This window comes from Polychytrium aggregatum (assembly GCF_025602895.1).
Source record: "Polychytrium aggregatum strain JEL109 chromosome Unknown BJ171scaffold_20, whole genome shotgun sequence".
Lineage (NCBI taxonomy): Eukaryota > Fungi > Chytridiomycota > Chytridiomycetes > Polychytriales > Polychytrium > Polychytrium aggregatum.
The window spans coordinates 391,197-413,759 of record NW_026516222.1 but is presented as its reverse complement, the minus strand read 5'-3'; the positions used below and the strand labels follow the sequence as shown (position 1 = coordinate 413,759).

The window sequence follows — 22,563 nt, the reverse complement described above, 5'->3', positions numbered from 1 at the left end:
TTTCATGTTTCGTGGATCGCCATTCCCCATCACACTGGCAATCTGATGCACCCACCCTCCTGTCGCAATCCACACCCACTTCCGTTTCTATCTCGCATCCTCTCTGGGTCCGCATTTGCGACGCATATGCATCGCAGATGCTGTCCTCCGGCCTCCCATATGCTGCCTTCCGCCCCGTGCGCCGCTCTCCGGACATGCTCAAGCCGCCACCGACCGCGGCCAATCAGCATGATGTGTCCACGTGGTCTCGGCGTGGCGCTGCTGGACATGCGGCCGTGGGAATGCAGCCGTTTCCCACACTCGCGCGGGCATTCCCGTCCGCTTGCCATCAGGGCGCTCTCCCATCTGCTCCCGTTGAAGCTGCCCGTAGAGCACCAGCTGCCACACCCGTTCTTGTGACCCCTCAGCAACTACCGCGCCGCAGTATTCGCTTCGTGCCCCTTCGTGCTGCTTCAGCTTTCAGCCCGGCGACCACTCCACGCAGCAATCCAGCCTCGTTCTGCTCCAGGGCAGCAACCTGCGACTGCTGGATCTGAGCAGAGTCCACACCTGCGTATCACATATATTCACGCGTCGTCATACGCACGCGCACATTCTCCCATCTCTCTCAAAGCTCTTCCAATTGCCGAGTGCATCTCCGAGCCAGAGAGCCCCCCTCCAGGACCATTTGTGCCTCTTCGTGCACATTGAACACGCCTTGTTCCTGGCCAGCCCAGCCCCTCGCGTCTGCCGTGCATGTCGCGTCCCCGAACCGCTGGCGCCGCGACAGGCGCTCCTGCTGAGCCCGCCTATGTCCCGGCACCCATGCCAGCAGATCCGCTGCACGATGATCGAATCGTGTGGATCAGGAAGCAGGTCGAATCCGGCCTCATGGCCGAGTCGACATCCGCCGGCTTGCAGTCTCCGTCCGAATGGTTCCTCGATTGCCTGGAGCGCGACAACCGCGTTCACCTCCAAGCACTCATGGACTATCTCGAGTCCCACACGAACCAGTCCGCGCTCGTGTTCTGGAACGAAGTCTCACAAATCCGGATCGAAGTCAAGCCTGTCGAGTTGCCCGTCGAGAGTACCACAAATGCCGACGAGGTGGTCGACTTGACCACCGAGCCCACTCCCGCCGAAGTCACCGAGTTGTCTGCAGCCAGCGCGCCAGCAGGTGATCAGCCAGGCGAGAGCCCGAAGCCTGCCGAGGAGAAGACCGCCGGCGATGGCCCAGGTAGGTGCCACGGTGTTTCATCACACGGGGCTTGAACTTATATTCCAAAGCTGCCCGAAACGTTCTCGCCCACTCAGCTTGTTTCGCCCCGCTTCGCAGCTACCGACCAGACACCAAAGGAAGCTGCAGCCGAGGCTCTGGCTCCAGACGCTCCACAACTTTCTGTCGCTGTACGTTGATCATCAAAGCTACAGATGACCTTGCATTCTGTACGTCGCGCATTTCCCGCTGCTGACACGTCGCTCGGTGTAGGAGGCCCAGCCCGAGGAGGCTTCTGGTCCAGCAAACGCTGAAGGAGCCGAAGCAGAAGGCGGTACGGCCCAGCCCGGGCCAGAGGCTCCACCAGCCGCCGCTGCCCCAGCCGCCCCACCTCAGCCCTGCTTCGTGATGAAGGACGTCCACAAACTTCACATGTATGTGCAGAGCGTCCCAGAAAAAGTCTCTGAGGTCAACCTGATCTTCTTTCTCCGCAACAAAGCCGGGCCGATCCCCATGCCCAAAAGCGCCGAAGGTAGGTTGCCGAAGCCTGGCCAGCGCTTCCCGCTTTGCGGAACCACATCTTGTGGAGCAGAGCGGTACCTTGACGTGCATTCACACACTCCACCGCTTTCCAGATGCCGCGATCCATCTGCCTCAGTGGCTAGACGTCGGTTACTTCTCTGGCCATACCCTCATCATGCTCGAGCAGCTACTCTCAGAGGTTTACTTGCCGATCCTGAGTGTCCCCGACTTTGATGACGAAATTTACGATAGCCAAGCAGCCGTCACGGAGACGACCGAAGGCGCTTTCTCTACTGCCAAGGCTCCAACCAACATGACCTCCGAGTTTGTCGTGGCCATGCAGAAGTTCACCAGCCAAATCACCCACACCGCCCAGCAGGTCGCCGGTGAGACCCGCCTTAACATTCCAGACGACCTGAATTTGGTTGCCATCGCCGACATCGACACTTCAGCCAAAGACGTGCTGGTCGTGCGGAAGCTCGAGATGCTGGCCGAAGAGTGGATTGAGACCATCATCGGCGCGCTTGCCAAGGAAACTAAGAAAGTCCCGAACGGAAATGTGGGTGCTGCGATATGCCTGTACATCGACAGCTATGTGTCTGGCTTGGGTCCTCGTCACTTGCAGATCCGAAAATTCATTGCAGATGACACTTCTGGATCCTTGTGCATTGCCATATCCAACCGATTCTACGAGCGACGTGGTGTTTGTTGACAAAAGTGTTGATGTCCAGCTCAATCTGACTCTCTATCCTACGCCAGGGTCCATTGTCCGAGATTGAGTTTTGGCGCGACCGCAATGCATCTCTGTCGACCCTCTACGAACAGCTCAATCTGCCAATCGTCCACTCGATGGTCAAGATCCTGCACAAAGCACAGGTTCCATGCTGCTCGTCGCTCGAGTTTCAACTCGGGGAGTTGAACAAGTTCTATACTGAGGCCAAGGACAATGTCAAGTTCCTCAGCACCCTGGAGCGGCATTTCAAGAACATCATCACAGGCAGTCTCATCAGCGTTCAGGTAAGATGTTTGGTGTCGGTCGGCGCAAGTGCGGCGTTTGGTTCCCTCACTCGCTTGCGAGTATTTTCAGTAACAACAAGCGCTATCCTCCGTTTACGATCCACAGGACTCGCTCCCATCGCTCATGAACGCCATTCGGATGGTTTGGATCATCTCTCGGCACTACAACAGGGACGAACGCATGGTTCCGCTCATGAGCCGCATTGCGTGGGAGCTCGCCAACAAGGTCGAGAACATTGTCAACATCAAAACTATCCTCCGTGAACCTCCTGTCAGCGCAAAGAAGAAGATCATGGACGCAAAGAACCTTCTCGAGAGCTGGAGCAAGGTAATCTCCAATATGATGCTTGGGGGTGGAAGGGGGGGAGCGACGAGGGAGGCCCCAGTCTTGTCGCTCCTTCGAATCTGAGCGTGAGATTGATCGTCTCTTTGGTCACGTACACGCAACACTCTGCTTCGCTGCGCCCAGACCTACTTCCAAGTCCGCGAGCGAATCGAGCAGTCCGGCCGTGATCAACGCTGGGAGTTTGACCGCAAGAAGCTCTTTGAGCAGACCAACTATATTGCCCTCAAGTGCTCGGATCTGTTCGAGATTGCCGAGGTCATGGAGCAGTTTTACAGCATCTTTGGGCCTGAACTGAAGGCCGTCACGGGCGATCCCCAACAGATCGACGAAGTGATCAAGCGCGTCGAAGCCTTGATCGTGCCCTTTGAGCAGATTCCGTTTGATCAGTTTTCCAAAAAGTAAGGGGGCAAGGACCACGGGCTGGCGATCGCATCAGCACCACGAATCAGCCTAGACTGTATAAAACCGCAGTAGCTCGTTGCGGCAGCCACATTCTGCCTTATTTTCCATGGCCAGTGTCCTATTACTCATCCACTCGCTGTGTCTGGGCCCACCCAGATATCAAAGCTCCTGGGACTCTCTCATGTCGCGATTCCGTGAACAGATTGTGCAGATCGAGGACATGGCCAAGCAGTTTATCGACGCCTCATTCAAGAAGCTTCGCTCTGCGGAGGGTGCGTTTGATTTGCTGCAAAACATCAAGAACATCAAATCCCGCGAGTCTATCAATAACCAGCTTATGGGCAAGTGGTATGAGATTCTGGACCAGTACGCCCGCGAGGTCGATATCATCGAGGAGATCTTTACAAACAACAAGTGAGTACCTTGAGCATGTGCACGCCGAATTTCACAGAATCAAACGACGCAAAGATACAAGTATCTGTGGTCTGTTGGTGATGCAGAAGAGTGTTGCCGGAACGTGCTCTTGAGTTGTATGGAAGGAGAGCAGGACAGCCAAATCTGTCACTAATCACATCTGCACACTGAATATCTCCACGGCGAATCAACCCACAAAGAAACAATCCACCGTGTACAAAGAACCAACCAAAAATTGCAGGTGCCATCGCGTGGTCGCGCTCGCTATTCTACAGGATCAAAAAGACTATCGTGCGATTCCAATCGCTACAGGAGATGCTGGCGAGCGAGCAGGGACGAGCAGTCACCCGAAAGTATCTCACGGCTGCAAAAGCCATGCGCGAGTACGAGCAAACGGTATGACAGCGAGTTTTCTCACGTCCTTGGTCTGCGATGTGCTGCATATGCAATGGACGTTAGGCAGTGACAGCAATCCTGTATGCAGCATCAGGGTCGAGCGGATCTTTGCGGGGTACAACGCCAGATACTGTTTGAGCTCATCGACGCTTTTACATCACAGCTCTACTACCAGTGGTGCTCCTCCGTCGATGCTAGCTCCATCATGTACCTCAAGTCGCATATCCTGACCAAGGACGGAGCAGCGCAGCCAGCCACTGTTGTCGTCACCACGACTACTCCCGGAACACCGGACGCCTCAGCCGACAAGCCATTCGAGAAAGTCCTCGTAAACTTCCGGCCGGAACTAAAGGAGATCATCAAGGAAACCAAGTATCTTGAACTGATGGGGTTCTCCATCCCCGAGTCCGCACTGAACGTGGCGCTGCAAGAGGAAAAGTACTACACCTATGTCGAAAACCTCAACGCCATGCTCAATAGCTACAACGGCGTCGTCGTTCTACTGGACGAAGCCGAGAGAAAGCTGCTGCAGGTGCAGATGGTCGAGTTGAAGCGCGTCATGAAACCGGGCTTTACACGCCTCAACTGGAACTCCCTCGGAATCCCAGATTTTATCCAGAGGTGTAACCAGGTGGGCTGAATCTGCGTGGCTGTGTAGCACGGCTGGTGCCATTGTCTGGCTCAACGGTCATCCCATACACTCAGGCACTAACATCTGGTGGCTACACCCATCCTGAATTCCCAGGAAATCAACAAGTTCTCATCCATGGTGAACCAGATCCGCAAAAACTCGGCCAATATCGCACGCTCGGTCGACCAGATCGCACAGTCAATGTTGGTCGAATTGCCCACATCGAGCGACATTGTTGATGCCCATGTTAGTTGACATTCTCGGATCACGCCGCTTGAGCGAGTTGGTTTTGCTTGCGCTGCTTTATCCAAGACACGAGGCCACCGATGTGCGCTGGCACACTTGACCGTTCTGACATCGCCGCGAATGGCCACTCTATCAGGAGTTCTTTGACTACATCAACAAGCATCGAGTGAACACTCTGGAGGGCATGACCATGAAATATCGCAGCATCGGTCCGCTTCTCATCAAGATGGAGTCGCTCGTCGCTGGCACCAACACAGGCAAGAGCAAGGTGCTCAAGGACTACTACTACTATTGGGAAAAGCGGGTGTTCTCCGCGCTCAACTTTGTAAGTCGCTGAGCCCGTATTGTACTATACTCACTGGCCGCCACATCAGGAAGTTGATGGCACATCCCGACTTGAGCGCTGGAATCCGTCTCGTCATCGTGGCTGGGCCGGGCTGTGTCTTTGACGTTGATGGCAACAATAGCAACGATAGCATCACTAACTTCTCCGATTGGTCCTCAGATGGTCGTGAACAATCTACAGTATCTGGAAAGCCTCATGGGCCAAGTGACCAGCCGAAAGACCAAGCCTGGTCCGACGCCGTTCCGAATCCCGCCACAGCGGTCCGCTCCGCTCTTCAAGGTCTTTGCATCGCTCTCGGCTCCCGAGATTGTGATCGCACCGCTCGCTGCTGAGATTTACAAGATGATTATAAAGTTTGCGCGATCAGTAATCGACTCGACCAAGCAGTTTCATCGCTGGCAGAACGGCACCTGCCACATCACGCCGCCTCAGAAAATCAGCGAAGACGAAGAGCCGATGGTCTTTAGCTTCCATTCCGACGTGGTTTGCAACCAAAAAATCATAGCCTTGGTCTCGCAGCTCAACACCACCGTCACAAGGACCTTTGGAGAGCTTTCCGGCTACCTCGACACATGGCGCAAGTACCGCCCGCTGTGGAAAGTGGACAAGGTGCGTGCCGATGTAGCAGAGGCATTGGCAGTTCGACGACTTGTTTGGGGGCCCTGATACCCGATCAAGATCGTCCCTGTTGTATCGTCGGCGCCGGCGGAGCTCTGTGATCCTGTGCTCGCGGCTCCACGTGCGTTTTGTGAGCGGAGGTCTGAGCGGACCATTGTAGCCTCTGGTCAAGGGAAGGGACCGGTTGTCTTGGGTGAATATGGGCTCACCACTTGGCTTCGGAACCTCCTAGGTTATCACGCTGGAAAAGTTTGCCCAGAAAAAGCCCACAATCATCAACTATGACGAAAAGTTGGCGTTCTACTCCAAACTCGCTGTCGATGTCGAGAATCAGGTCACCGTCAAAGACATTGGATTTATTCGGGTCATTTCACTGCCACTTCAAGCGGCGATTCATAGCGAGGCCACCAGCTGGGTAGTATCTATAGGTGAGTGTGTCTCGGTTGCTGCCGCGCATTTGCCCGGGCACTCCAGCACGCTGATCATCAGACTGACAGCGTTGGTGTGCGGTGGCGACATTGCCCAAAGGCAAGCATCTCAATATCAAAACAAAGGAAGGACTCACCGAGCTCACCGAGAGGATGCAAAAGTACCACGAAGATCTCCAGCGAACACCCACCACCCTCGACGACCTGACCTTTGTCCTCAACGTGATCGCCGAGATCCGCGGCGCAACAGAGGAAGTCGAAGTCAAATACCAGGACGTCATTGAAGGCTATCGGATCTTCCGAATGTACAACATTGAGATTTCGGAGGACGAGATTGCGATGGCCAACGAGCTGCCGGTCAAGTGGGCCGAGATGCTTGAGACCGCGCGCCGCGTTGACGACTCGCTGATCCCGGTCAAGGCAAAGTTCACCGACACGACCCAGAACCAGGTCAAAGAGTTCAAGGCCGAGCTCAAGCGTGCGCGCGAGGAGTTCACCGTCAACGGCCCCGGCGCCATGGACCTCGACATGGATCACGGTCTCGAGTTGCTGAAGCAGTCCAAGGAAATGGTCGCTGGCTTTCTAGCCAAGCGCGAGCACCTGGTCAAGGCCGAGAAGCTGTTCAACCTGATCATCACCTCGTACCCAGAGCTGTTTGAGATCGAGAGCGAAATCAAGGAGCTCGACAAGATCTACGAGCTCTACACCGAGGTCAAGGACGCCATCAACGGATGGTCGACGACGCTGTGGTCGAACCTCGACATCAACGTCCTCAACAAGGGTGTCGAGACGTTCTCGTCGAGGCTCAAGAAGATGCCCAAGGAGCTCAAGCAACTACCGCCTTACAACGTCGTTGCCGAAAAGATCGTCACCTTCAAGGACTCGATCCCACTCTTTGCCGACCTCAAAAACGAGGCCCTTCGCGACCGCCACTGGAAGCGTTTGATGGAGATCACCGGCAAAAGCTTTGACATGAACCCCGAGATCTTTACCCTCGAGAAGCTCTTCTCAATGAACTTGCACGAACACTCCGAGGCCATCGGCGAGATTGTGTCCGGGGCTATGAAGGAGCTCAGTATCGAAAACGGCATCCGTGACATTGAAAACACCTGGCGCAACACAAAATTTGTTGTCGTCAAGTACACCAAGGGCACCGAGGATCGCGGCTTCATCCTTGGCGCCGTCGATGAAATCACGACTGCCCTGGACGACAACGCCATGTCGCTCCAGTCGATGGGAGCCTCTCGCTTCGTAACGGCCTTCTTGCCTTCGGTGCAGCAGTGGGAGAAGATCCTGTCGCACATTGGCGAAGTCATCGACGTCTGGATGATTGTCCAGCGCAAATGGATGTATCTCGAGTCGATCTTTATAGGCTCGGGCGATATTCGCCAGCAGCTTCCGGAGGAGGCAGCCAGGTTCGACCGCATCGACAAGACCTTTAAGAAGCTCATGAGCGACACGGCCAAGCACACCTCCGTCATGGAGGCATGTAACGCCGAGGGTCGCCTTCAGCTCCTGCAAAACCTGTCGAACGAGCTCGAATCGTGCCAAAAGTCTCTCTCGGACTATCTCGAGTCAAAGCGAAACGCCTTCCCGCGGTTCTTCTTCATCTCGGACGAAGAGCTGCTGTCGATCCTGGGAAGTCACGACCCCAAAAACGTGCAGGAGCACATCATCAAGATGTTCGACAACATCCTGCGCCTGACCTTTGGAACGGGCAAGAACGAAAAGGCAGTCATCGGCATGTCGTCGTCCGAGGGCGAGTGCCTCGAGTTCAGGCGCGTCGTGCCCATCGAGGGCCGCGTCGAGGAGTGGATGCTTGCCGTCGAGTCTGAGATGAAAAAAACCAATCGCACGCTGCACAAGGAAGCCATCTTCCACTACGTCGACATGGAGCGCCTTCCCTGGATCCTGGCTTACCAGGGCATGGTGGCCCTTGCTGGCTCGCAAGTGTGGTGGACATGGGAAGTCGAGGATGTCTTCCGCAAGATCCGACTCGGCAACAAGCTGGCGATGAAGAAGTATTCAAAGTCACTCGCTGAGCAAATGGAGGAACTTGTTGTCAAAGTGCGTTCCGACCTGAGCTCGAACGATCGAAAGAAACTCAACTCCCAGATCATTATCGATGTTCACGCTCGCGACATTGTCGACCGCTTTGTGCGCGACTCGATCACAGACGAGGGAGAGTTCGAGTGGGAGTCGCAGCTGCGGTTCTATTGGGACAGACAGACAGACGAATTGATCGTGCGCCAGTGTAACGGCGTCTTTGACTATGGATACGAGTACATGGGGCTCAACGGCCGACTGGTGATCACTCCGTTGACAGACCGATGCTATCTAACGCTCACACAAGCACTTTCGATGAAGCTCGGAGGGGCCCCAGCTGGCCCGGCTGGAACCGGCAAGACAGAGACCGTCAAGGATCTGGCCAAGGCAATGGGGCTGCTGTGCATGGTCACCAACTGCGGTGACGGCATGGACTACCGCGCCATGGGGCAGAATTTTGCTGGGCTCGTGCAAACAGGCGCCTGGGGATGTTTTGACGAGTTCAACCGAATCGAGCTGGCTGTGCTCTCTGTGATCTCGGCACAGATCAAGACCATCCAGAACGCCCTCGTCGCTGGCCTGAAGCGTTTTCAGTTCGAGGGCAACGAGATCTCGCTCGACAAAAAAACAGGCATCTTCATCACCATGAATCCTGGCTATGCCGGCCGCACCGAGCTTCCCGACAACCTCAAAGCGCTCTTCAGGCCCGTTGTCATGGCCGTTCCAGATCTCGAGCTCATCTGTGAGATCATGCTCTTTTCGGAAGGCTTCACCTTGGCCAAGAGTCTGGCCAAGAAAATGGTGGTTCTGTACAAGCTTGCAAAGGGGCAGCTTTCCAAGCAGCACCACTACGACTTTGGACTACGAGCGCTCAAGTCCGTGCTTGTCATGGCGGGCTCGCTCAAGCGCGGGTCCCCGGACCTCAATGAAGACGTTGTGCTCATGCGGGCCCTGCGCGATATGAATCTCCCAAAGTTTGTCTTTGAAGACGTGCCACTCTTCCTCGGTCTCATCACTGACCTGTTTCCAGGTCTCGATTGCCCACGTGTCCGCTATCCGAGCTTCAACGATGCCGTCGAGGAAATCCTTCGCGACTCTGGATACATCCTGGTCCCTGAGCAGGTCGACAAGGTCGTGCAGCTGTACGAAACCATGCTCACCCGCCACACCTCGATGGTGGTCGGCCCGGCCGGCGGCGGAAAGACCGTGGTGATCGACACACTTGCCAAGGCCCAGACCAAGCTGGGACTCCCCACCAAGCTGTACATCCTCAACCCCAAAGCCGTTACCGTCGCAGAGCTGTACGGTGTGTTGGACCAGACCACGCGCGACTGGACCGACGGTCTGCTCTCCAACATCTTCAGAGAGACCAACAAACCCACCGATCGCAAGGAACGCAAGTACATTGTCTTTGATGGCGACGTTGATGCCGTCTGGGTCGAAAACATGAACTCGGTCATGGACGACAACAAGCTGCTGACACTGCCCAACGGCGAGCGCATCCGCTTGCAGAAGCATGTAGCACTGCTTTTTGAGGTTGGTGACCTTCAATACGCCAGCCCGGCCACGGTCTCGAGATGCGGCATGGTTTACATGGACCCAAAGAACCTGGGCTACCGACCGTATTACCAAAAGTGGCTGGCCAGCCGTCCAACCAAGGTCGAATGCCTCATGAAGTTCTTCAATAAGTATGTGCCATCGCTGGTTGAGTATGTGCTGGAGGGCACCTTCCAGGGCTTCATGGGCGATCCTCTCAAGCGCGTGATACCCGTCACCGGCCTCAACACCGTGATGCAGCTGTGCTCCATCCTCGAGATGCAGCTGACAGACCCAAAGCAGCTCGCTCAGGAAGCCATTGTCGAGGGTGTCTTTATCCAGTCCCTCATATGGTCGGTTGGCGCCAGCTTGCTCGAAGACGACCGCATCAAGTTCTCGGATGCCGTCAAGAAGCTCTCGGAGCTCCCGCTGGTGCACACGGCCGCGGCGGTGGTACTCGGACAGCTGCCCGGTAACGACAAATCTTTGTACGACTACCACTTTGATGCCTCTGAGCTGCAGTGGGTGCCCTGGAACAACTACGTGCCTGCATACGAGCACAGCCGATCATGCTCATTCCACGAGATTCTGGTGCCCACGCTCGACACCGTGCGCCACACCTGGCTGCTGGAGAAGCTCATTGGCATCAAGAAGCCAGTATTGCTTGTTGGTGAGGTGGGCACCTCCAAGACAGTGACGGTCCAGAACTATCTGCGAGTTCTGCCCTCGGACAAGAACCTGATTCTCAACATAAGCTTCTCGTCGCGCACAACCTCGCTTGATGTGCAGCGTAACTTGGAGGTCAATGTCGAGAAGCGCACCAAGGACACGTACGGCCCAGCGGCGGGCAAGAGACTGATTGTGTTCATAGACGATCTCAACATGCCCGCCAAGGACACCTACGGCACACAGCAGCCCATTGCGCTGCTCAAGCTGCTGATCGAGCGCGGCGGACTCTATGACCGCGGAAAGGAGCTGAACTGGAAGTATCTCAAAGACGTGCAGTGTCTCGGATCCATGGGCACCCCAGGTGGCGGCCGCAACGACATCGACCCCCGCTTTGCCTCGCTGTTCTCGGTCTTCAACATCACATTCCCCAAGGACGCATCGCTCATCCGCATCTACTCGGGCATCATCCAGGGGCATACAGCGCCGTTCTCGGACGACGTGCGTCGCGCTGCGGACAAGCTGACGGCACTCACCCTGAAGATCTTTGCCGAGATATCCAAGACACTGATGCCAACGCCATCAAAGTTCCACTATATCTTCAACCTGCGCGACATCTCGCGTGTGTACGAAGGGCTGTGTCAGTCGACTCCGGACCACTTTCAAACCTCCAAGCAATTTGTCCGCCTTTGGCGCAACGAGTCCCTTAGAGTCTTCCACGACCGCCTCGTAACCGATGCAGACAAGGACTACGTCAACAAGCTGCTCAATCGCCAGATCCTCGACAACTTTGAAGCAGACGAGGAATACGTCACCCGCAATCCGTCTCTCTTTGGAGACTTTCGCTATGCGCTGCAGGAAGAGTCCGTCCGGCTGTACGAAGATCTCCTCGACTTTGCCGCCATCCGATCGATCTTCCAGGAGATCCTGGAGGAGTACAACGACAAGTTCAACAAGATGAACCTGGTGCTCTTCGACGATGCGCTCGATCATTTGACGCGAATCCACCGTGTGATTCGCATGAAGCGCGGTCACTGTCTACTCGTTGGCGTAGGCGGTTCGGGTAAGCAATCGCTGACCCGCCTGGCCGCCTTTGCAGCTGGATATGGCGTCTACGAGATCACCCTGACTCGGGGGTACAGCGAAGTCGAGTTCCGGGAGAGCCTCAAAATCCTCTATTCGATGCTTGGCTCGGGAAAAAAGACCGTGTTCATGTTTACCGATGCCCACGTCGTCCAAGAGGGCTTTCTGGAACTCATCAACAACATGCTCACCAGTGGAATGGTGCCGGCCCTCTATGAAGACGAGGAGAAAGACGCTATTCTGGGCGGAATCCGTGATGAGGTTGCTCGCCTTGGGATGGTGCAGAACCGCGAAAACATGTGGCAGTACTTTGTCGGAAAGTGCTGGGACAACCTACATGTGGTTTTGTGCATGTCGCCGCAAGGCGACAAGCTGCGCGAGCGATGTCGCTCGTTCCCGGGTCTCGTCAACAACACCGTCATCGATTGGTTTCCTCCATGGCCCGAGCAAGCGCTGTTCTCTGTAGCCGACGCCTTCCTGAAGGAAGGTCTGATCCCCAGCGAGCAGCGCCCGCAAATCGTTGCCCACATGGTTGGCGTCCATCTCTCCGTGGGCGACATTAGCATCGAGTTTCTTCAAAAGTACAGGCGGGCCAACTATGTCACACCAAAGAACTATCTTGACTACATCAGCACTTACAACCGTTTGCTGGAAGAAAACCGTGAGCTCAACGGCAAGCTGTGCGCCCGCCTGGAGTCTGGACTGGGCAAGCTGGAGGAATCCTCGCGGCAGCTCGATGTCCTGAACGAGCAGCTGGCTGAACAGAACATTGCCGTCAAGAACAAGACTGAGGCATGCAACCAGCTACTCGAAGTCATCACAACCAACACGCGCCAGGCTGAGGAGAAGAAGGGGCTTGCCCAGAAGAAGGAGAGCGAGCTCGATGCCCAGAACATCCAGATTGCCAAGGACAAGGAAGAAGCCGAGGCGGCGCTTTCCGAGGCGCTGCCGGCGCTTGAGCAGGCTCGATTGGCCTTGGCCAACCTGTCGTCGTCGGAAATCACAGAGATTCGGTCGTTTGCCAAGCCACCCAAAGAGGTGCAGAAGGTGTGCGAGTGCATTTGCGTCATCAAGGGAATCAAGGATGTCTCGTGGAAGAGTGCCAAGACAATGATGTCGCAAACCGACTTCAAATCGTCGCTCAGCTCGCTCGACGTAGATAACATCTCCAGCGGGCAGATCAAGGCCGTCAAAAGCATCTTGCGCGAGCTGGATGTGACCATAACTCGCATGCAGGAGATTTCTTCCGCCGGTGCGGGTCTCCTGACATTTGTGCTCGCCGTGGTCGGATACTGCAACGTCGCCAAGCAAATCCAGCCCAAGCGCGCGGCGGTAGCGACGCTGGAGCGCAACCTACAGCTCTCCAAGAATGAGTTCGACAAGATCACAAAGGAACTCAAGCGGCTCAACGACGAGCTGTCGACTCTGCAGCAGCAGTTCCACAAGGCAAAGTCGGAGCAGCTGGAACTGAAGGAGATGGCGGAGGTCATGGAGCGACGCCTGCTCGCAGCTGACAAACTCATATCCGGCCTGGGCTCGGAGCGAGTGCGCTGGGGCAACGACCTGGCCGTTCTCAAAGACCAGCGGATCCAGCTGCTGGGCGACTGTCTGCTGATCTCGGGGTTTGTCAGCTACACAGGAGCCTTCAATTGGGAGCTTCGCAACGAGCTCGTTTACAAACGATGGGTCAGCGACCTCACCAACCGAGCTGTGCCGCTCAGTGCGACCTTTCGAGTGGAGCGGCTTCTGGTCACGGAGGTGGAAATGTCGAAATGGGCATCGGAGGGCCTGCCGGCGGACGAGCTGTCGATCCAGAATGGCATCTTGACAACCAAGGCGTCGCGCTTCCCCCTCTGCATTGACCCCCAGCAGCAAGCCGTGACTTGGATCAAGAAACGAGAGGCCACCAACAATCTCAAGGTGTCATCCTTCAACGACCCGGACTTTTTGAAGCACCTGGAGATGGCCATAACCTACGGCTTCCCGTTCTTGTTTGAAGACGTGGACGAATACATCGATCCCGTTATCGACAACATTCTCGAGAAAAACATCAAGGTGGCGGGCTCGCGGCGCTTCATTGTCCTGGGCGACAAGGAAGTCGACTTTGACCCAGGATTCAGGCTCTATCTCACCTCGCGCCTTGCCAATCCCACGTACACGCCCAAGGTCTTTGGGTCGGCGATTGTGATCAACTACAGCGTCACTTTCAAGGGCCTGAGCGACCAGTTGCTCAACGTCGTCGTTGGTCATGAACGCAAGGAGCTCGAAGAGCAGCGTGAGCGCCTCATTATCGAGATGAGTCAGAACAAGAGTCTGCTGAAGGACCTCGAGGACACGTTGCTTCGAGAGCTCGCTTCGTCGACTGGCCTCATGCTTGACAATGTCGAATTGATCCGCACCTTGGAAGAGACCAAGTCCAAGGCAACCGAAATCGGACAGAAGCTTGTGCTTGCCAACCAGACCTCTGCAGAGGTCGAAGCTTCCCGCGATGCCTATCGACCAGCCGCAAAGTGCGGTGCGGTGCTCTTCTTTGTTCTTGCAGAGCTGTCGACCATCAATCCCATGTACCAGTACTCGCTCTCAGCGTTCCTCGAGGTCTTTGTGGGCTCGCTTCACAAGAGCAAGCCCGACGCACTGCTCTCTAAGCGACTCAACAAGATCATGGACACGCTCAAGTACGCGGTATACAACTACGCATGCACGGGTTTGTTTGAAAAGCACAAGCTCATGTTTTCCTTTCAGATGACCATCAAGCTCATGGAGCACGAGGGCCAGGTCGATCTTACGGAGCTCAACTTCTTCCTCAAGGGAGATATATCCCTTGAGCAGCCGTCGATTCCCAAGCCTTTCATCTGGATCACCGACCAGGGCTGGAAGGACCTGCTAAAGCTCTCGGTCATCCATCCAAACTTTGGCTCCCTCGTGACGCATGTGCAGGGCAACGAAGCGGAGTGGCACACTTGGGCCAAGCTCGAGGCGCCCGAAGTTGCGTCGTTCCCGATGGGATACTCGGAGCGCCTGACCTCGTTCCAGCAGCTCTGTCTCCTGCGCTGCTTCCGGATTGACCGGGTCTACAATGCCGTCACCAGCTTTGTGATCAAAAACATTGGCGAAAAGTACGTGATGCCGCCCGTGGTCAACTTCCAGAACATCTTTGACCAGTCATCGCCCACCAGCCCCGTGGTGTTCATCCTCAGTCCGGGCGCCGACCCGCAGAGTGACCTTCAGAAACTGGCAGAGAATCTCGGATTTGGCGGCAACAGGCTCAAGTTCTTGTCGCTTGGACAGGGACAAGCCCCGATAGCGCTGCAGCTGCTGGAGACTGCCGTCGCCAGAGGACAGTGGCTGATGCTGCAGAACTGCCACCTGCTCGTTGGTTGGCTTCGCCATCTGGAGAAAGTTCTCGAGAAGATCGAAAAGCCACACAAGGATTTCCGGCTGTGGCTCACCACCGAGCCCACCCCGCAGTTCCCGATCGGCATCCTCCAAAAGTCGCTCAAGGTCGTGACGGAGCCACCAAACGGCCTCAAACTCAACATCCGCAGCAACTACTTCAAGCTGACCGACGAGGTGATGGAGGACTGCTCGCACGAAATGTTCAAGCCGCTGATCTACGTGCAGGCATTCTTCCATGCCGTCGTGCAGGAGCGAGGCAAATACGGAAAGATTGGCTGGAACGTCAAGTACGACTTTAACGAATCCGATTTCCGTGTCAGCCTGACGATCCTCCGGACCTACCTTGACAAAACTGCGGGACAAAAGGACGGCAAAATCCCTTGGACAACACTGCGGTATTTGATTGGCGAGACCATCTACGGTGGGCGAGTCACGGACGACTACGACCGCCGCGTGTTGATGACCTATCTGGACGAGTACATGGGCGATTTTTTGTTCGACTCGTTCCAGCCGTTCTACTTTTTCAAGAGCCCGAGCGTCGAGTACAAAATCCCCGAGATCGGCACGCGCGAACAGTACATTGCATACATCGAGAGCTTGCCCCTCAACAATGCCCCAGATGTGTTCGGGCTCCACCCCGACGCTGAGATCGGCTACTTGACGACGGCCGTGAAGGACATGTGGAGCCAGCTCATCTCGCTGCAGCCCCGGTCCTCGGACGGAGTCGGGGGCATCAGTCGCGAAGAGTTCATATCAAACATTGCCTCGGATATCCAGAGTAGGCTGCCCACGACATACGACGTCCCGAGAATTTACAAGTCCATCGGCGTCCCTTCACCGACGCAGATTGTGCTGCTGCAGGAATTGGAGCGCTGGAACATCCTCGTCGAATGCATGGCAAGCACGCTAAAGGACCTGAGACGAGCGCTGAAAGGCGAGATTGGAATGAGCGCCAAGCTGGATGATCTGGCCAATGCCCTCTACAACGGTGCCCTGCCGAGCGCCTGGCGCAAACTGGCTCCCCAGACCGAGAAAGGTCTGGGCGGATGGATGCAATTCTTCGAGAGGCGCTTTCAGCAATACTCGTCGTGGATCAAGAACGGCGAGCCTGCCGTTGTATGGCTTTCGGGGCTCCATGTCCCTGAGGCGTTCATCACGGCCCTCGTTCAGGCAACCTGTCGCAAGAACGGCTGGCCACTGGATCGTTCGACGCTCTACACACAGGTGACAGCGTTTGTGAATCCTTCGGAGGTGAATGAGCGGCCATCATCGGGTTGCTATGTGACCGGACTGTACCTCGAAGGCGCCGGATGGGACCTCAAGTCCGGCTCGCTCGTTCGGCTCGAATCTGGCGGCCGCTTGCTCCAGGAACTTCCGATTCTGCGGATTATCCCAATCGAGATGCATCGACTCAAGCTTGTCAACACCTTCCGGACGCCCGTTTACACCACTCAGCAGCGACGCAATGCCAGCGGCATCGGCTGGGTTTTCGACGCCGATTTGAGCACCAACGAGCACATTAGCCACTGGGTGCTGCAGGGAGTGTGCCTGGTGCTGAATACAGATTAGCTGGTCTTTGGTTGGTGTGTCAGGACGGCTAGAGAGTGCTTCGACTGTCTGGTGGCAGCACAATTCTTTGAAGAAACATGAACATGCGATTTGATAAGCACTCAATGCCGGCGGGCACTTGCCTTCGTATCATTCGGTGCACCACCATTTCTGTCATCGCTCTTTATTTTCCAGCAGCACCTGGCCATCTGCGATCCAGAAATCGTGGACGTCGCAGACAGCCATGTCGCAGGAATCCGCTTATGGGCGGTGCGGATGGGAAATCGACAGTCGATGTTCCTACATTGTCCACGTGATCGGACAGGGAGGGCGCGTGACCGCAGGGCCGACACCTTTGCCGACCAGCGCCAACACCAGCAGCACCAGGCTCTCCCTCCTCGGCCCTGGTCATCCGATAAACGAGCACACCGGCACGATGGCAACTCCAACCACAGACTGGACGCTGCTGCACGGCTGCTTTTACCTGTACGGAGCGTCCATATTCATGCTCGACCTCACAGTAATCCCCTCGCTTGTCGCCGCCGCCGCCACCGCCATTGACGGTGGCTTGGATCAGCCTGCTCATCCCGGATGGCTCGCACGCAATATTTACACTCGCCGCCTCCATCGGCATGTCCAACTCTCCAGGAAGCAGGAAATATACACACTATTCTGGAGCGAAGTCGATATCGAAAACAGCATCATCGCCGCCGCTCCGTTCGGAGGCCCCCTCGGTACGGATTTTGCTGCCCGAGCCGACCCATGTCCTTTGCGACGGGCTCCTTGGGGCTCGTCCAATCCCTCGTTGCTTGCCGGCCAAGAACGAGCATGCAGAATCGATCTATCCATTGAATTGAGCACAGAACAGCGTCGATACAAGAGGCTGAATGTTTCCATCCCTTTCTGATCGTCCCTTCCCGCAGCTGTGATACGAAACGATACCAAGTTGCATGAGCTCAGGACGAAATCAACCAAGCCAACTCTGTCGATTTACACCTCCTCGGGAGAGCTCTTGTCCCGCATTGAGGTCAGCAGCAATCGAGCATTGAGCAGGCACATCGCCGGAAACCGTCCTGCCCCGTCTCGCTGAGGCGCCTTGGTTACCGCCCTTGCGGTAGCAGATTTGAACCCACCTCTACTGGATGCCGCATGCTGGATGTCGCATGCTGGACGCTGAGCTCTCGCATATCAAGCTCGTCAGCAACCCGTTCAATGCCGGTGAGACTCCTGGCTTCTGTGTCTCCAACTCATCCACCCGCACCATCATCATCTCTAGTGGGAAAACAGGAACCGGATTGTGGGCATGGGATGGACAGCACAGGAGCGCCTCGTATGCGTCCTGGAGAACGGATTCGTCCGGATCTACGATCTCTTTGGCGAAGTCACTCAGCTCTCGCTGGGACAGGTACGGAGCTGCACCCGCAGAGTCGTATAGTCGAAGACGTGGCTGTAGAGAAGGCACGACCATGGATCCCATTGCTAACGACCTATCTTTGACCACAGGACTCCAAGGAATACGGGGTACTGGAATGCCAGGTCTGGGACAGTGGCTTGATGGCGCTGACCGGAAACCTCAAGTTTGTCTTTATCGCGGATCTGGCAGACTCCCATCCAAAGGAACTAGCGGATGCAGGTTGGTGCATGTGCCGAGCAGCACCGGCTCTGTCTCTGGTCGGTTTTTGGTCTGACTCTTCTCGCTCTCTTGACGACTGCACCCAATGACGCCTCCTGCCGGTTTGCCCCAGGCCTGACCCAGGTACCGCACGCTTGGATTGTGCTCGACCCCAAGTTGACCCTCAGCGGGCACCCCGAAGTCATCATGGCCGTTGGCTCCAGCATCGTGACGCTCGACGGAATCAAGTCGCAGCAACAGGTGGGACCATGACTCTGCCGATCTATATCATGACACCTCTCTGACTCGGCCGGTCGACTTGCTCAGCTCCTCCAGCAGGGCCCATTCAACAGAATCGCAGCGGCACCAAACGGCAAATTCCTTGCTCTCTTTTCAAGCACCGGATCGCTGTTGGTGCTTACATCCGACTTTGAAAAGAAGCTGGCCGAGTTCTCCACTGGAACCGAAGACGCTCCGCTCCAAATGGCCTGGTAAGAACGAAGATTCGCACCCTGACAGTGAACCAAGACACGAACTATCTGCCGAGCAATCCCCCCCCCCAGAGCTGATCTGTGTAATCTTCTCTGGCATATCAGGTGTGGCACAGATACGGTCGTTGTACATTGGAAAGACACCCTGCTGATGTTGGGTCCATTCGCAGACTGGATCAAGTAAGTGCTCAGTACCTGCGTCGGCTTGCGCTCTGGCTGTTCTGCCGCTAGCCCCTCAACTAGTCCATCGGATGCTCTGATACTCACAGATACAACTACGAGGGAGTGATCCACGTTGTCACGGAAATTGACGGAGTTCGAATCCTGAGCCATGACAAGTGTGAAATGCTGATGAAAGTTCCCGGTAAGTTGGGATACTCCTGCGCTGCGGCCAGTAGCATCGGCGTTAGTCGATCCGGTCTATTCTGCTCTACGACGCGGAGTATTCAATTCATTGACTCCACCGCCCTTGGGTCTCTAGTCGATTTGGAGAATGTCTTCAAAATCGGCTCGGTGGCGCCGAGCGCGATTCTCTACGATGCCTATGACCACTTCCAGGTGAGTCCGCACGCATGCAAGCACCCTCATCTATCGAAGCATACCATCGGCGAGTCCGATTCACCACTCGAGCCTTCACTTTGCATCGGTGTGCTGGATCCGTTACTTTGTTGGTGTTGTGCATCTGGCTCGGCCTGAGAGACTTTGCCCTGGTCCTAATCTGACTGTCCCGGCATTTCCCCGCATGCTTGCGTGTAGCGCAAAAGCTCCAAGGCAGATGAAAACATTCGGAATATCAAGGGTGAACTGGACGAGGCCGTCACCGGTTGCATCAAGGCTGCCGGTCACGAATGGAACACAGAGCGACAGAAGCAGCTGATGAAGGTCCAAAGTGCCCCTGTTTTTGAGACAATGCACGGTTGATGCGTGTCGCCATGCCACCATATTCGAGGGCAAGAACTGGCGTTGCTGCGGCCATATTTCTATTGAGATGCGCTCGTTTGGTCGACATTGCCTCGCCGCGCTTACGAACATCGGCTTCAATGGTATTCACAGGCCGCGTCCTTCGGCAAGGCCTTCCTCGATACGTATGACCCTGAGCCGTTTGTGACAATGGCCAAAACCCTCCGGCTTCTCAACGAACTTCGTCATCCGGACAAGGGTATTCCCATCACCTTTGCCCAGTAAGTTTCGCCTGGGACTGCAGCAGCCAAGGTCATTATCTGACTTACCTGCCGCTTGGCACATCGATTCGACCTGTTAGGCTCTCTGCGATTGGCCTGGACGGTATTCTGGATCGCCTCGTCAATCGCAGGCTTTACTTGCTGGCTATCAAGATCAGTGAGATCTTTGAGATCAGCGCCGATCGCGTTCTGATCCACTGGGCCTGTGCCAAGGTAAAGCCCTATATTTACTCCATCGAGGCCATGAAGCACGCGCGCCACGCTGGGCGAAGGGCGATCGTCCCAAACTTATCGCTATCGTTACATCGCACCATGATATGCAGATCAAAGACTCAAACGAGGGCGATGACTACCTGGCCCGAGTGATTGTCGAAAAGCTGTCGATTCAGAGCCCGAACATCTCGTTCACTGAGATTGCGCAGACAGCGTTTGACGCCGGCCGATCCTCGCTTGCCACTCGCGTGAGTTTCTCTACAAGACTGCAGAGCTCCCCCACTCACTCGCTCGATTTGCAGCCCGGGATGCAAAGATGACACTGGTCTTGAAATGGAGCTGACGCTGCGTCGCTACGGGTCACCTGTATGCATTATCGATCCTATGAATTGGAAAGCTCCTGGAACATGAGCCACATGCCAGCTCCCAGATCCCATTGCTGATAAGCATGAACGTCGACGACGTAGCACTCGACAAAGCTGTCGCAAGCGGGGATAGCAACCTCGGTAGGTAGATCAGTGTGGACGAGGGCCGTGCATCGCAAAGGTCGGCAATGTACAGTAGCTGGCAAGCCCCGTTGGGCAGTGGTGCCACTTGCGATGTCAGCTTTACTCATGGGTTTACCCTATCCTCATGCTGGCAGTGTACAATGTCATGCTCCACCTAAAACGGACGCTGCCGACAGCCGAGTTTTTCCGCCTGATTGGAACGCATCCACTCAGTGCGAATCTATTTGAAAAGTATGCCAAAGTCACTAGTCCCGAGCTTCTGAAGGACTATTACTACCAGGCCGACAATCTCGGCGGAAGTGTCAACTTGATGATCGCCGAGTCCCAGGCACTGGTGAGGCTGGCGCTCGCAGTCCATCGCACATCCTGCATTGAAGGCGGGTTCCTCGTGCTCGATGCATGCGATATGCTCTCGGGTATTGCTATGACACCCGTGACGACACACACCAAGACGGGAAGGCTAATGCTGCTCTGGTGCACTGGCACACCAGGACTCTACCCAACGTCTGGCGGTTCTAAGCTCTGCTGCTGAAATTAGCAATGGAAACAAGAGCCTCCATTTCGCCAACCAGGTCCGGAGTGCTCGAGATTGAGTGCATCGATTGTCGGAAGTCCCGGAAGGGACCAAGGTTTCATCAGCCCTTACAGCGAGCCGGGTACTGACTTTTGAGATTTATGTTGCGTTTGACAGTCCATCCACGATGAAATCACCCTCGCCAATCTGCAAAAGAAGCTCGAAGCCGAGACGCGCCAGAACTTTTTGAATCTCACCGTCAGTGAAACGATTTTCAAGTGTCTCCTTCTCGAGCTGGGCTCCGCTGCAACCTCGATCAAGTCTGAGCTCAAGGTCCCGGAGAAACGGTGGGTTCTTGATCCATGATTGCCACCAACCTGTACGGGGGGTTATGAACCTGGGCACGAAAGCTGAACTACCAGAGTTGAACAGCCGCGATATTGACCTACCACCTCTACCGCTACCACTATCACCGATTCCCCCCCCCACGATGCCATGATTCCAGATTCCAGTGGCTCAGTATCAAGGCACTGATCCAGACTCAGCGCTGGGATCAGCTAGGAAAGGTAGACATGTGTGCCAACTGGCAAGAACCAGAAACTACCCCGAGTCTGGGTCTGAGCTTGAGCTCGGATAGATCTTTCCGCCGACCTGGAAGGCTCCACTAACACACAATGCCCATGGTGTCTGACCCTACTCGCAACAGTATCTCATGACATGCCCGAAGAACGTGGCCATGTCGGCAATCACCTACGCACTAAACAACGGCTTCCGTGAGCCCGCCCAGGCAAGTAATCGTCATTCGCCAGAGCACTCTGCGCCGCATTTGACTCAGCGCGAGCTCGGTCTTCTCTTTGAAATCTCGAGTGGCTGCATGTTGGGGTACTGACTTCATTTTGCTGCCCACCCTGCAGAGGCTCGTGGCGAATCTCGTAGCCAGCGGAAGCATTTCCGAGAAAGATGCAAGAATGTTTGCATAGCTCTGTTGCCGAGCCACTGCAAGCCAGCGTCAATCGCGTGCCCCACGATGCTTGGCTTCGTACGCCGATTCCACAGTTGCTACCGTAGCCTTCAATGGCCAGTCGGCCGGGAAAGCAGTTCCAAATACAGGCCGTCGATCTCTGTCGGTGGCGGTCGACTTGTGTGCTTTCGTCATGGCGGTCCATGTTCGGCGCTGTGGTGTTCATGTGCCCACCCAAATTGGTCG

The 22,563-nt window shown here is 55.7% G+C and overlaps 2 protein-coding genes across 2 annotated transcripts; both read left to right on the top strand.

The window, feature by feature from the left end:
- Positions 1-735: 735 nt before the first annotated feature.
- BJ171DRAFT_459594 (dynein heavy chain and region D6 of dynein motor-domain-containing protein) lies at positions 736-16,966 on the top strand (the record flags this gene model as incomplete). The annotated part of the gene is made up of 15 exons (XM_053108420.1): positions 736-1,089; positions 1,267-1,386; positions 1,469-1,727; positions 1,831-2,276; positions 2,477-2,734; positions 2,841-3,062; positions 3,204-3,478; positions 3,639-3,896; positions 4,097-4,292; positions 4,456-4,923; positions 5,038-5,169; positions 5,306-5,494; positions 5,675-6,124; positions 6,366-6,548; positions 6,667-16,966. 15 exons carry the CDS (start codon positions 736-738, stop codon positions 16,855-16,857), a joined length of 14,001 nt encoding a protein of 4,666 aa, XP_052966312.1. The 3' UTR covers positions 16,858-16,966.
- A 262-nt stretch (positions 16,967-17,228) lies between these two features.
- Positions 17,229-22,553, top strand: BJ171DRAFT_506650 (Vps16, N-terminal region-domain-containing protein). Its single transcript, XM_053111145.1, has 21 exons — positions 17,229-17,322; positions 17,485-17,570; positions 17,760-17,863; positions 18,113-18,241; positions 18,340-18,469; positions 18,582-18,709; positions 18,776-18,939; positions 19,045-19,119; positions 19,209-19,303; positions 19,421-19,497; positions 19,696-19,821; positions 19,993-20,120; positions 20,201-20,333; positions 20,444-20,581; positions 20,731-20,839; positions 20,977-21,176; positions 21,334-21,414; positions 21,534-21,703; positions 21,862-21,922; positions 22,063-22,143; positions 22,271-22,553. Exons 1-21 carry the CDS (start codon positions 17,273-17,275, stop codon positions 22,334-22,336), a joined length of 2,331 nt encoding a protein of 776 aa, XP_052966311.1. The 5' UTR covers positions 17,229-17,272; the 3' UTR covers positions 22,337-22,553.
- The last annotated feature ends 10 nt before the right edge of the window (positions 22,554-22,563 follow it).